This window comes from Cotesia glomerata, linkage group LG1 (genome assembly GCF_020080835.1).
Source record: "Cotesia glomerata isolate CgM1 linkage group LG1, MPM_Cglom_v2.3, whole genome shotgun sequence".
NCBI classification, from domain to species: Eukaryota; Metazoa; Arthropoda; class Insecta; order Hymenoptera; family Braconidae; genus Cotesia; species Cotesia glomerata.
In genome coordinates, this window is record NC_058158.1 from 5,415,665 (window position 1) to 5,430,670 (window position 15,006).

Here is a 15,006-nt window from a genome sequence, read left to right on the forward strand (position 1 = left end):
GAGTAGAGGACGGAGAAGTGAAGAGGATCTGTAGTTTCTTAACGGCTGAGTTTTAGTATAAGTATGAGTATGAGCATGAGTTGAGTTGAGTTTGAGAGTTTAGGCCATAGCATTACCGGTACCATCCATAATACAGCATCCATCGAATCTTTGAGGAGCAGAAGAAGATGAGAGATGAAAATAAGTTTAGCAAAAAAAGTAAACTAAAAACTAAATATACACCCCCACTAATTCGTAAGCTGGTCACTACCTCTCGATCGCCCAGGTATGGCCTCACCAACACAGCAAATTGCAAAGGCTACTTTGGGGTCTAGACCTCTTTGGAGAAGAGAGATCGAGCTATATATATGTATATATTATGTGCGTTGTCCACAGTACAAAATATCAAACTCTGTTGGATTGAGAGGAGATAGAGAGCAGACTCACTTACCTTTTATTTAGTTAGAGTTTTGAGTAAAAGACGCCCTCGAGGGGTTTATTACCTCCTGGGTAGCTCTCACCTGCACTGGGCTGCGCCTCAAACCTTAAATTTTCTAACAAAAGACTACAGGTGACTACCTGTCATGGTTCTACTGTTTATATTTAGTGATTTATTTACTCAATTTTTAAACCTCGTACAGAATCCGTTCAAATAATTATTTTAAATATTTAACATATATATAAATATTAATATTTTGGTTTTTAATAATAATGAGGTGCCGTCTAAAAAATAAAAAATGTTGAATCAGTGCGAGACATGTGGGATGGCAGACGAGCAGATTAAGAAAATGACAAGTATGTGCTGAGTGATTGCTATTTATTTATAAATTATTTAGAAGTCTTATTTAGGAGCGGCTTCTGATGCGCGCATGAAATATGTCAGCATGTCGATCGGAAGTGGGAAAACTATGGTCGAGTTTTTCTCCGCGGATATTGTGTTCAGAGTCTGCAAAATTAAATTGGTGGTTTTAGTTTATTTTATGTTCTTTAGATTGTGAATTATTGTTATAATTTACCTGGAGGTAACGAAGCTGCAGAGCAGCGGGAGAGTCTCCGATAACTTCTGATGCCTCTCTCAACGCTCGGCTAGCCTTCTGTTCACCTTCAGCGGCAATTACCTAATTGAACAATTTAAATTTTAATATGTTATTGATTTTTTTTCAACTGGGCGATGATTTATTTTTATTTATTTATATGGAATTTTAATTTAAATTGTTGATAGATTTATTTAAACTGCAGCGCCATCGGGCGTTTTCATTTGCAAGTAATGTAGGCGGTTGAGTATCTACTTGTGATATCGCAAAGTAACGGACGGTAATGCCTGTTACTAGCTTAACAATGTTTGTTTATTTAAAAAAGAGTTGAAAGTGGATGTAAAAGAAGTTTGTAATGAAATTAATTTCATTTTTTTGTTATTTAAGGAATTGAGACACTTAAGATTTTTATGAAATTTTCGGTGTTTTAGTTTACTTGCAGAACATGTACAGAGAATGTTTTTACCGCAATAAGGTTAAAAAGTAATGGAAGTTTTTATTTATGAAATCTAACAACAAATGTAATTTTCAGTAAATTCAATTTAATGCATCAAGAAATTTATTGACTTTTTTAAAAGTTCATTCAATAAATTCAATTTTTTCTTATGAAATTATAATGATGTTGTAAAACAAAATAAAAAAAAATTTGTTCTAAAAATATACTGAGGTCCTTTATCAATTCTAAATAAATTTAAAATAAAATTTTCTTAAAATTGAGGACTTATATCATTATTGTATGACAAAAATTTTCAAAAATATTTGAACTTTGGGAATAATAATTTTTGGTAATTTGAATTAAAGTTGTTTATATTTTGGTACTTCATCTATTCCCAAACTTTTGATTCGCAACTAATAAAATAATGGACTTTTAATTTTTTTTTGAATTATACAAATTTTTCTTAAACAACTATTCGAAATAAGTCGACTTAAAATGACAATTATTAACTGTAAATGAAAAAAATTACCTTTGCACGTGCTTCACGAGCAGCTTCAGCTTCGGCAGCCATCGCACGTTGTAATTGTACCGGGAGACGTACGTCTTTGCTATATAAGTAAATAATTAGATTAATTGATCAATTACTTAATGGGATAAAAAGCATCAAAATAACATTTACATTTCCACCCGCTCAACTTTAATTCCCCAGGTGTCTGTCGCTTCATCCAGCGAAGCCTTAAATAGAATAAAATATTTAAATATAACCACTATCGACCGCGCAATTACCATTGACATACATAAGTGTTTAATAAAGTTTAAGTCTTGATAGTTAACATAGCAGTTATTAAAATTATTATTGTTTTACCTGCATGTTACCGGAAATTGTTTCGCGCTCACTCAATATTTCGTGAAGCGGCCTCGTACCCATAGTATTACGCAATGTCGTTTGTGCAAGTAAACGTGTACTGTGATGAGCATTTTCCACATTAGCGATCGATATAGTTGCATTATTAACTCGGTAATAAACTACTGCGTCGACTGAAACAGTCACACTGTCCTTTGTTAGCACCTAAATTTTATTTTATTTTATTTTATGTTATTTTATTCATCCACTTATTGTTTTGTTTCATATATGATAAATATATTGTTGTTATCATGTAAGCTGACAATTTATCAAAAGAACTCACTTCTTGGGGAGGAATGTCGTATGTCCGGGTACGTAAGTCCACTCGGGCATAAGCATCGATGCAGGGTAGTATAAAAAATATTCCTAAAACGTTTTAGTTGTTATTACACTATCGATTTTCTCCTGTTATTTATTTGTTATGTTTTTACCAGGTCCTTTGGCGCCACCGGATAATAATCTTCCAAGTCTGAATATTACAGCTCTTTCATATTCTTGCACCACCTGTCAACAAATAAAATTAATAATTAAATAATAATGAAGACCCCTTAAATAATTTTACATTTAATTGATTGAAGTTATCAAAATCAAGTAATTTTAATATAATTCAGTTGGAATTAACCATAATATTTTTCTAATTGATAATTGATGAGTACTTAGTTCATAATAATTATAGTTCTACATTTAAGCAAAGTTGTGACATATTCGATGAATAATACAGTACGATTTTATAACTCTTACAATTTATAAGTCAATAATGAAAAATATTATTCACGTAGTAATAATTACAGTGCAGAAAGTTTTATAAATTTAACTAATTTTTTCTTTAGCGACAAGTTTAATGGCTGTTTTATTTTTTCGCTATAAACACATAATTTTATAATGTGTGGATAAGAAATACTTATTTTAGTTGCTCAAATAATTAATGTTGCTTACATGTAAATTTCTTATAAAGTCACGAAGTTTTTTTTAAATATACATCGAGTTCTTAAAAGCTCAAAGGGCAAACAAATTTTTTTTTCTTGAAAATAAAAGAATGAAGTTTTTAAAAAAACGCGTTTATAATTTTAAAGAAAATTCATTTCTAAATTTTTTCTCTACGGAAAAATATTAACAATGTATTATAACCATTTCAGTGGAAAAATTTAGCGAATTATATGGATGAAATATTAATTGAGTGTTCATGTCAAGCATGTATAAAGTATGTGGAATATCGATTATATGTTATTGCAGTGATTTTCGTCATGACTTTGCTGCATTGACAAATAATTGTAGAATTATTATCGTTAGTATATTTTATGCAAAGCAAATTATCATAAAATTTTTAATAATTACAATTTATTCGTTAAATATTTCGTAAAATTATTTGAAAAAAATTTAATATATAAATTTTTACATTTTTTAAATAAAATAAAATTGCAAGTATATTATAATTGAATTTTTTAATGATCACATTGTTATAATTAGAAAAAAAAAAACTCAAAAATTGGTCCTATCTTTGAATAATTAACCTCAATTTACTAATTATAAAAAAATTCTATTTATATACATTGTTTACAGGTTTACTCATTTGAATTATGCATGGAAAAATAATCGATATCAGTATCATTGTAATAATAAATTTTACCTTGAAACAAATAAAAAGTGAGAATGGCATGGTGAGAATAACCAGCACCCATGATAGTCCAATTAAAACATTTCCACATCTTGATAAATCTTGGGTCTGAGTGTCCGCTGCATTAGAAAATCATAATGATAACAATGACATTTAAAAATAAAAATTTTCACCCCTTAATAATAATATTATCTATTACTTAATAACAAAAACATCTAATAATACATATAGAAAAAAAAAAAAAAAAAACAACTTACCCCCTATCACGCGCTTCCGAATGTCGTCGGGGCGTGAATTAACTACTACAGGTGTCATGCTATTATTGCCGTTTCCTACAGTCGTCATCTGAATTGACATATCAGGACTAACTCGAAATTCAAATCGCGCCACCTTAAATGATTACACAACCATCAATCGCAATAATTAAACCTCACAATAATAAAAAAAAAAAAAAAAAAACAAAAAAAATATTAATGAATTTTATATAACATGAACAAAAATTACTTGGCGTTAAATAAATGTCACTAAAAAGTCTTTGCAATATAAAGTTTTTTAATACTCGTCAGAGTACACAATAAAGTCAAATAAAACGGATAATTAAAGTATATTCACAAATAAAAACAACTTTAATTACAAAAAAGTTTGTCAATTAAAACTCGGGAAATTATTCACTAAGCTACTGAATTTATAAATATATTTGATAACTTCACTGGTTAATTATAAAAATATTCACCAAGTAAAAATTTTTTTTTATAATAAAAAAAAATATACTTTATTTATTTAAAAAATAAAAAATTCCACTTGTGAATGAAAACTTTAACAGTAATAAATAAATTAGTTTGAAATGCAAATACGAGTGCGTCCGCAATGAAAGCTCGGGTAAAACAGCAGGGATATGTCCTTACATACCTTGATGTTACAAACTGGACGGTGGTATATAAAAGGTTGCCAAGACAACAGGTAGTGAAAGTCTGGGGTAAATCGCCGACGCCGTTGCTTGTCACCCAATGATAAACCGTCACTGGACACTGACAATATATGCCCGATCTAGTGGATCGTGATTATCACGATCCACATGGATTCGGATAGCGAGTGTCTATATTGCTATGGTTTATAGATGATTAAGTTATCTTTAATTAAATGTTAATTATATTTTATTGCAGATTATTGTTTTTTTAGTTTTTTGGTATATTATTGTTATTAACAAAAATAAAAATTCCTATTGTAGCTTGATTAGTTTAAAATTTTTGTGTAGATTATGACAGTTAAGGATTGGATTAGGTTTAAAAATTTTTAAATAATGACTTACAGCAGTTGGACTTTATCTTATATAACTTTTTTTTTTATTTTTACAAATATTATTAGCCTAGAAATTTGTATTATCGAAATATTCATTTAAAAGAAGCAAATATTTTTGTCATAAGAAAAAAATTTTTTAATGGAATTTTTACTCCTTTATTACTGAACGTACTCCATACAATTATATTTTTTTGTATAAAATAGTATGGGATCAAATCATTTATGCTAAAAAAGACTTTTATGAAAACAAAAATTTTATTTATTTAATGCAATATATAATGTATATTGTTTCTCCTTATCAACGCAGTAAAATTATATACAACAACCACGGACACAACATTAACACAGTTAACATAGGAAGATTTATTTCTTTACTAGCCTTCAAAAATCGACACAAGTTTTTCAAGATTCCACTCGAGTAATTTATCAACAACCCAATCATCCGTATCGCTGTTAATATTAATTAATTAATTTATGTAATTATCATTATTTTATCACCAAAATTGTAAACAAATCTACTCGTAGGAGTTTCAGACTTGGTTATGCGTCGTGGCGCTGAAGGCGTCGTGGATCGTGATAATCACGATCCGTTTCGCCGTAGTAAGGAAACGTTTCTTTATGATCGCAATACGTTTTGACATATTCACTATACCATGGAAAGTTAATATAAAAATCCGAAGTATAGAGTATATCAGGTTATAATATCGTGAAAATGACGATACTGTTTTGAGCTAATCACAATACTACGTTCACGATCCACTGGATCACTATAATAGCAATACTTTTTTCTCCGTGTGGAAGTTATCTTTTGATGATAGTTATAAAAATAGCAGGTGAACTCCACACACACACACACACACACGTGTATGTCATTAAATTTTCATGCAGTACATACAACAAAGGGTATGGTTTATTTGGTCTTTGAGTTTGATGTCATTTTCATTATGGAGTATTGTGACGCGTTTAACCGCTGTATACACCCCTTTTAGATCTCAGTATTACTATGGTGCTCGAGGTATTAGTAAATTATAGGGAATGTATAAATATTGTATAATACAAAGCAACGAAGTAATCACTTTGTGGTTATCAAGGTCGACTCTAGTTCACGATCATCGATTCATGACAGTGGCTTTAGAGTTATATTAATATTGAATTTCGATAAATAATATACAGAGGGTAATAATGTGTCACTTCTATTTATTTTTATTGATTAATGATTTAATGAGTATAAGATGGTAATTATTTCGTGGGATGGCAAATAAATTATCATTACAGCTATCGAAATGAAAGGAGGCGTTTAAGTGATTATTTTCAAATTGATTGGTTTTATTTTATAAAAATAATGATAATAATTATTATTATTGTATTATTATTGGTTGAACGTCTCAGTTTTATTGTACCCAGCACTTGTCTACGTGGACTAAGACTGTTGGATTTACAATTAATAAGGTCGCGATTCTCTACACGTGCACCGATATACAGAATAGGCAAAGTCATCAACAAATATGTTATTGATATTGACATTTTTGGAGGACCAGCAGATAAAATAAAAAAGTAGAGCAAAAAGGGTGATTCTAAAATAATAACATTCCAAGTGTACAAATAGTGATTATAAACTATCAGACATATTATGTTGTTCTTATCTTTGAAATTTTTTATAATTTTTTCTTTCAAATTTAATTAAAAAAAAAATTTTGTTTTTGTTTTTAATTTTAAAAATTTTTTTAATTTCTTAAATTTATCTTCTCTTTGCAGATGCTATGTATTGTATAAAATCATTAATTTTAAACATTCTATACATAAAAATATAACATATTGTTGAAAATTGCCGAGGGCGTTTCTTTACAAATAAATAAATAATTAATAATGATAACAACACTGTAAATTAATATGGACGAGGTTTAATTGGTAAATGTTAAACAACCAAATAGAGTAAAGCTATACTGAGTGAACTAGGGCAAATTTCAAGAGAGAATTCTCTACGTGGTAATTGTTAATAGTTTACTAAATATTCGAAGTTTACCGACAAATTTCAACCATACAAGATAATGTTAATTATAATTTTTTACAAAATATGTATTAACTCAATTAATAAATACTTGAAAAAAAATTATAAAATTGATGAATTTTTCAATATGATTATGTGAACTCTTCACAAAAATTCACGTCAATACTAATTGAAAGTTTATAAAATGACGATGAAATAATTCAATAACTCATAAACTTTTGAGCATATTAATGACCTAGACTTCTTGCCCAACACTTAAAAGTGAATTAGCCTGGATTATCATAATACATGAAGAATATGAAGAGGAATAATCTAAAATCAAAAGACAGAGATTGAAATAACTGAATTGTGATTAAGGAAATATAAAAAAAGCAGTCTATAGGTAAAAGATATTGAAAATAAAATAACTCAATGAATCGTGATATAAACTCAAGTTATTATTTCAACTCGGGATAGTATTTAAAGACTTACCTCCATTGAGTAACAGTAAGCTTTAGCCTTACGAGTAACAGGGTTACTAGATCATCATACATTAACAAAATGCGGAATAAATAGCTACCGCAAACAAAAAACTAAAGAAGGAACAGTAAACTTGACATAATTCCATGAGATTCAAGGTTTCCACCGATATCACATACCATTACCGGAATTTTACGACAAGTTCAGATGCAGTCTGCGTGTATTACAGCCAAACGGACAGTTCAATATATTGCGTCGATCCAGTTGCAATTCCAGTCCGCAAAAACGGACATCTATGACCGAACCATGCACGCGCCGGGAACTGGCTGCCAAATTCGACGATGCCAAGGGTATTATTAAGTAGAGCAGTTTTCAGCTCTAGAGTTTAAGGTCGCTTTGATTTAGGATTTAATGGAAAGATTATTTATTATGAATTATTAATATCTCGATAAATAATTAATTTCTTGACGTGTAATTTATCCAAATTTTATTATTTTAATATTATTACAAAAAAATTATTTATTTTTTTTATCACGGCGACTATCACTTTTTTTTGTAGTAAAAAATTTTCTAATTAAAATGCTGAGTAATTTGTACAAAACAAATGCAATTATTAAAAATATCACTGCAAAAGCGGCGCAGACATCAATGAGAGCTGTTTGGTACCAAGACAGAGAGCTGGTGGAAGACTTAAGAAAATTTCTGGCGTTTCCGCGAGCAATGTACTCTGCCCACCACACCGCGGTCTGCAGCGGTGTCTCGGGCCGGTCACTCCAGGCCTTTTGAAGCAGTTTTGCATTTTTCTGGTAACTACATAAGACAAAAAATAAAATAAAAATGAGATATGTTCATTTTAATAAGATTATGTATTTATATTATTAGATCTCAGCTTGACCGCATTTACCTAGAGTCGTTGAACACACGATCAATAGCAGATCTCAGAGTTTTAGCGTTAAAACTGTTCCACTCCAACACAACAGCAACTCCGCGGTTTTTTGCAGCCGCCGCGTTGTTGAATTGGTCCCCGTACATTGGAACAACCACCATAGGAACTCCGGCGCTTACACCCTCGCTGATACCCAGCATACCCCCGTGAGCCAAATAACATTTTACATTTGGATGCCCTGGAATAATATTTATAAGTTGCCATTTATATTCATGTATTATATATATTTTTCTTACTTTGTATCGGAGTATTTTTTAGGTGATAAACTAATTTGTAAGTCAGACAAGTTATGAATACCAATTATTCCAAAGAGTCGATTTGATATTTTTTTTTAATAAATAGTAGATAAAAATTTTTTATTTCTACAGACGCTTATGATTAATGAAAAAAAAAATTAATTTACTGAGCCTGCATTTAAATAATTAATTGTAAATGTTTATGCTTACTGTTTGTCGAAAATATACCTGACTTAAAAAATCTCTGAAAGTGATTTTTTTCACAGGCCCGTTGTGAAAAAATAAATTTTTTTTTAATTAATGCATCGTGATTTTTAATAGGAGCAGAAATATATGAATGCATAAATTATTAAATTCATTAATTTTGATAATTAAATAAATGACGTATTTTGAAAAAGCGAATTAATTTTTTATGTAAAAAAATGTATAAATTATAGAACAGAGTACAGAAATAACTGCGATGTAATAAGTAAAATGAAGAATCGATTTAATCTTGTATCTATACACTGCTATATTTATCTTACATCAATCGCGATAGCATTAAAATCATTATTTTCTTTTTTATTTCATTGAATCAATACCAGATAAAAAGTGCTTTATGTTTGCGATAATTACATGATTTAGTTCATATATTTCATTGTCCTTCTCATACAGATGTTAATATAAATTAAACGATATTTTTAATGGGAACTGGAGGTGACGGGTTTTTCTTGTTAAAAAGCAGTAATTTTCTTTATTTTATCTTAATTACTCAGCTTATTACTTAATTTAAAATTAACGAAAAAAAATATTTTTTTGATAATTATGTGGTTAATCTCTTGCTACACAAAAAAGAATAAATTGTTTACCAAAACTATTGGAATAGAATTTTTAATGATTTGCTTAACGGCAATAATATAATATACTTTTGTAATCCCACGCAGGTTCATAATACTCATAACTTATGAGATATAATAATTACTGATAAAGATGCTTGATTTTTTTTTTTATCAAAAAAGTAAACTATCAACGCAGATTAGAAACTGATAATAAAATGATGTCAAGTAATAGAATTAATAGAATTAATTGTATTGTTTAAAAATGATTTTTTATTATTTTATCAACAAATAATCGCCTAAGATTTTGAAAATAATAACTTATCAAGTCAATCATATTTATTAACAGATAAAAAATAAATGGAGTGAAATTTCCTATGACAAAAGTTAAAAAAAAAAAATTACAAAAAGTCAATAAGATTGTTCAGTAATTAGTATTACAAGTATTTTTAATGACATGAAATACCGGCTTATTTGATAAACTGATGGGTTTTTCTATCAATAAGATATGTTATTATTGATCCACTGCATTTTTTAAGTAAATTGAAAGCTGAAACTTTGAAGAAGAACAAATTTATTATTTTTGTAACTTTTACAATTTCAATATTAATTTAAGGAATCAAACATTTACAAGTTTCTTTCATTAAAACACCAAAATTTTCATGTCAACTTAAAAAAACGGTTCACCCTAAAGGCCATTCCTGCAACTTTCCGCTAATTCCATTCCTGGGCGCTTAAAATTGTACTTATGACATTTTTTAGATTTTTGAGCTTAAAATATAATTTATGTGATATTTTGAGCTCGCTGAGTTCAAAGAAATAATATTTCTATGCATTTGAGCTCTCCCAGCTCAAAAGTCTGATAGAAGTTTCATAGAATACTATTTTTGGAATTTTCAAACCGCAATAACTTTTGAATGGATCAACCAATTTTCACGCGGTTGACGGCATTCAACGCAGTTTTATCATCCCCATAAGTAATTTTCAGGTTTTAATTGATCGAACCAAAAATTTTGGAGTAATCCCAAAAAAATACTTTTTTCGATTTTCTTTCGTTCACGATATCTCTCGAACGAATCAACCGATTTCGACCAGTTTGATGGCGATCGACGTGGTTTTTCAAGCTTAAGGGCGGATTAGTTTTTGAAGTTAATCGATAGAGCCGTTTAAAAGTTATTTCAAAAAAACCACTTTCAAAAAAAATTTTTTTCTTATTTTTTTTAAGATTTTTCAAAATATATCCACACACACACACACACAGGCATAGTGACAACATCGCGGGGGTAGTCAGGGAAGCTTTCTATGACCTTAAAGCGTCGAGATCTGATGAAAACTCGATTTTCGAAAAACGGGGTAAAAACAATAACTTCCCGATTTTTGAAAATTTTCAATTTTCTTAGCGGGAAGTTAAAAATATTCAGTACCTCCACTGCGAAAAATTAGTACAGTGGACTCTCAATAACTCGAACTTCAAGAGAAGTGATAAAAACTTCGATACAATATTTAAAATAAATTATTTTAAAAATACTTACGAAGAATCGCCGACTGCGGGAGCCATTTTTTAATAAGAACATTCTTAGGTTTATTTGGCAAATTTTCATCCTCCCACTTCCAGACAACCTTCCGTGGGATACTGCCAAGAACCTCCAAAATATCACTGAGCGTTTCATTATTCATCGAGCTGGCTTTGATCATAGATCCCCAACTGAAGAACAAAACTCCCTCGTAAGCGTTATCGAGGTACTCTTGCAACTCTCCTGGTAATGAAGAGGGATTGATGTGTATGCCTCCAACTTCCACTATATTTGGCAAATGTGGTTTAGAGCCGTGCAACGAGTAATGCGTGTTAACCAGTATAGCAGCGGTATCACGTGCAATATCACTCAGCCGCTTACCCGACAACCCCAAAGCCTCCTCAGCAACCTTCTCGGTCGCTCGATTGATTGCAAGTTCATAAAATATTTTGGCGTACACCAAACTGAATGCATTGCCCAACCGTTCGATAAAATTCATATTCAGGGCGAACCCGTGGAATACCAGTGGCACATAACTCGGATTATCCGGATTACCTATCCGGTCATTCGCCCATGGCATCAGGACATGTGAGGACAACCCAATAAACGGTGGATTATTGAGATAATTGACAACCGCCAGAGAACAGTCCGAGTTGAAAATTTCGGTCAGCATCAAGTCGAACTTGGGCTTGTTTTTCAACAAGTTTTTAACCTGGGGCAAATTGAGGGCGTCTTCGCAACTCTGCAGTCCCATGTTACGTAAGTGGTTCATCTCTAAAAAGCTAGTTAGCGGCGTATGCATTATTTGGTTCAAATTGACGACATTAACGAACGGATTGAATTTATTTATCAAGCTTACGTCATGATAATTTTTCTGAGTGTTGTTACTTCGCGGAAAATACGACACCACTGTAATATCATGCCCGCGGTTTGCTAATTCATCGATCAAGGGCTTGAAAACGTCGAAGTGACTCTTACCCGGGTGGCTGAAAAACCCGAGAATTTTGTACTTTTTCTCAGCACTCGCGATTCCACTTATACAACTTATTGCACATGAAAAAGCGATAAACAAAAGTAAAATCACTTTATTTAGTGTTATCATTGTCACTCATATAGATGACAGCTAATAAAATGACACTGCGTAAATCACTGAACAATTATCGGCCTCGTTTCAAACCTTCATTGAGTTAAATAATTTATAGTTTAAGCTGTGGATTATAATATATATAACAAGGAAGACTACTAACTGTATTGTATGTTAGTATTGCAACGGTGAGTTGTGTGGTAATAAAACAACAATCGAGACTTAACTGTTGACAGTGAACTGAACGCAGATGAGCCCTGGTTGTATAATCTTGCCCCACTCTGCCACTACTTGAATTACAACAACCTTTAGATAAAAATATTTCTGGCTGCTTCCTACTTTTTATCTCTGTCCGCGGTTCGATACATAATACTCTTGCTAAGCAGTAATTTTTAACTATATCTTCTACATGTGCTTGGACACGTGTAGCGAAATTGGAGTAGAGTATGAAAAGTAGAAAAAAAAATTTTTTTTGGGAGAGTTTTATTAACTATTCCTTGAGTAGATTCTATTACTAGAATATTTATAAGTCGTTAGTCTGACGTCAGAGGTTTAGTATTTGAAAAAGTTAAGTCAGATGTTTAGGCTAGAGCAATGTTGCCAGAATTTCAGTTTAAGGTTTTACTCAATGTCATAGATTATTATTTATAATAACCTTGAAGTTAATTTTAATGTTTCGTGTTGGGGTTAATATTCAATTGGCTCTTTGGTTGATAAGTTATAATCTGATAATTGATATGATGTAATTAAATTTTCATTAATAACTTTATCACAAATTATATCACTAAATACTTCGGAGGTGGCATTAAAACTACTATTTTACTCATGCGCAATGCTATAGCAATAGAAATAGGGGACTTACTACTCCCACTATCCGAATTTTTTTGACCCATGGTTCCTAGACACATCATTATCGCTCAGGGTCAAGCTAAAAGGTACAATGGTATTTTATTTTTTTTCTATTCTAACGAATTAAACAGCTAGTCATTTTTAAGAACAAAACTTTTTATCAAAATTTTATCCAAATTTTAATTGAAATAGTTTTTTGGAAAGATGCTCCATTCTGAGGAAACTATCAAAAAAAATTATTTTTATAAATTTATAGATATTGTTCTTAAGATTTTTTTATTTCTTAAATTAAGTAAGGTAATACTCATAAAAAATAAACCTTTTTCAAAATAAAAAATTCCCTCGGGATCTGTTTAAGCCCGATTAAAAATATTAAAATTTTTTACTTTTTTATTCATAAAATTTGGTTGACAAAAATTGGCGTTAATTCGGTGATTAATTGGATTTAAAAAAAATGTGACGTTTTGAACGAAGATTGAAAAATTACAATAATCCGATCGAATAATTGACCGTCAATTGGAAGCAATAAACCCACAGTGGCCTTGTGGCAAATTTTCATTGAATCGTTAACTGATGTCATACGCATGAATAAAAGACTCTATACTATTACTACTACAAGCAAACTTTCTTGACAGTGAACTAAATCGCGTGATTCGGCCCTGTTCATCATAATCAGACCTAAATGAGCATGAAAAATATTTAGCGAAAAAAATTTATTTTTCACGCAATGACTAAGCTTTGTGATAACGCGCAATTAATTTTAATCCCCAACATATAATTCCATTATGTAATTAATTGTAATCTACTCATCACGCTGAACTGTGACTAAGCTAAAATTAAAAACTCGTTGTAATAATGAATTACTCTTTGCTTATAAGCAAAGTAATATAAATATTACACCATTTATTTATAACAGTTGTTATTATGATAAAATAATATTTTAATTACTGAAAAGAAGAGCGTTATATTTTAGTAATTAAAATTTTTTTTCTGCCCTCCGGCCGGAAAGTGGCAACTTTCTGGCCGCTGCGCTAAACAAAGTTGCCACATTCCGGCTACGTCGAGCAGAAAAATAGTATACACACCTTGGTCAGTAAAAAGTAAAGCCTCAGATCACATGTTTGTAAACCTCGGCTTCGCCTCGGCCAACAATTACATGTGATCTGAGACTTTTCTTATTTTACTGGCCTAGGTATGTAATATACTATTAATATTCATCTAAATAAATAGCTTTCATCTTTTAACCGTAATTACGAGGTGAATATTCGAGTTATCAATTTTTTCTTTTGTATGATCAGTAAATAGACGGAATATTATATGATGATTATCACTTGATATTTACTCAGGACACAAAAATCTATAGAATTTCATGAATTATTTAGCAGTAGAGGAACTTGCCTAAAGTTAAATATTAATATAAGAGCTTATAATAAAATGATAAATTAAAAATCAATGTCACCTTATGTTTTCATTTAATACAACTTGTCACTTTATGAAACTTAAATAAATACACGCCAACCTTCAACATATATTAATATACGTACACGTATATTAATATAGAAACTTTAATAAACAGAGGTAAATAATTTGCAACAATAAATCAGAATAACGAGTTTCATTGTCAGGTCGAAAAAAATATTTAATATACTTTATATTTCCCTTTCTAAAACAATTGATAAATTAAAAAATTTTCTGTAAATAAATAATGAATATCTTGACAAAGATTTTTTTAGAAATATTTATAATAATCGTCGTTTGTACTGTCAAATAAATGATTAATGATTTAAGATAATTTGTGTTTTATTTATTCAGTTTTTTACTGCGTAAG

General features: G+C 30.1%; 2 protein-coding genes across 3 annotated transcripts; both read right to left on the reverse strand.

The window, feature by feature from the left end:
• Positions 1–581: 581 nt before the first annotated feature.
• Positions 582–4,896, reverse strand: LOC123267824 (band 7 protein AGAP004871). Of its 2 annotated transcripts, none has more exons than XM_044732692.1 (10): positions 4,878–4,896; positions 4,226–4,358; positions 3,981–4,087; positions 2,785–2,857; positions 2,637–2,719; positions 2,315–2,518; positions 2,129–2,184; positions 1,979–2,057; positions 996–1,097; positions 582–925 (listed from the first exon to the last, which is right to left on the reverse strand). In XM_044732692.1, the coding sequence occupies exons 2-10, from the start codon at positions 4,323–4,325 to the stop codon at positions 821–823; spliced, it is 909 nt and encodes a 302-aa protein (XP_044588627.1). In that variant the 5' UTR covers positions 4,326–4,358; positions 4,878–4,896; the 3' UTR covers positions 582–820. The 2 variants fall into 2 exon arrangements, with proteins under 2 accessions (XP_044588627.1, XP_044588620.1); XM_044732685.1 differs by lacking the exon at positions 4,878–4,896 and adding an exon at positions 4,473–4,848.
• A 3,278-nt stretch (positions 4,897–8,174) lies between these two features.
• On the reverse strand, positions 8,175–12,709 carry LOC123264137 (UDP-glucosyltransferase 2-like). Its single transcript, XM_044727288.1, has 3 exons — positions 11,264–12,709; positions 8,639–8,858; positions 8,175–8,544 (listed from the first exon to the last, which is right to left on the reverse strand). Exons 1-3 carry the CDS (start codon positions 12,345–12,347, stop codon positions 8,250–8,252), a joined length of 1,599 nt encoding a protein of 532 aa, XP_044583223.1. The 5' UTR covers positions 12,348–12,709; the 3' UTR covers positions 8,175–8,249.
• Positions 12,710–15,006: the final 2,297 nt, after the last annotated feature.

What these genes read in the sequence shown, in the direction of transcription:
- LOC123264137 (XM_044727288.1), bottom strand. Translation starts at nt 12,347, where the DNA reads ATGATAACACTAAATAAAGTGATTTTACTTTTGTTTATCGCTTTTTCA. An exon ending in CCCGCAGTCGGCGATTCTTC is followed by an intron (nt 8,859 to 11,263) that starts GTAAGTATTTTT and finishes ATATTATTCCAG; the next exon opens with GGCATCCAAATGTAAAATGT. An exon ending in CGTGTGTTCAACGACTCTAG is followed by an intron (nt 8,545 to 8,638) that starts GTAAATGCGGTC and finishes TGTCTTATGTAG; the next exon opens with TTACCAGAAAAATGCAAAAC.
- LOC123267824 (XM_044732692.1), bottom strand. Translation starts at nt 4,325, where the DNA reads ATGTCAATTCAGATGACGACTGTAGGAAACGGCAATAATAGCATGACA. An exon ending in CACTTTTTATTTGTTTCAAG is followed by an intron (nt 2,858 to 3,980) that starts GTAAAATTTATT and finishes ATTTGTTGACAG; the next exon opens with GTGGTGCAAGAATATGAAAG. An exon ending in TGCAGCTTCGTTACCTCCAG is followed by an intron (nt 926 to 995) that starts GTAAATTATAAC and finishes TTAATTTTGCAG; the next exon opens with ACTCTGAACACAATATCCGC.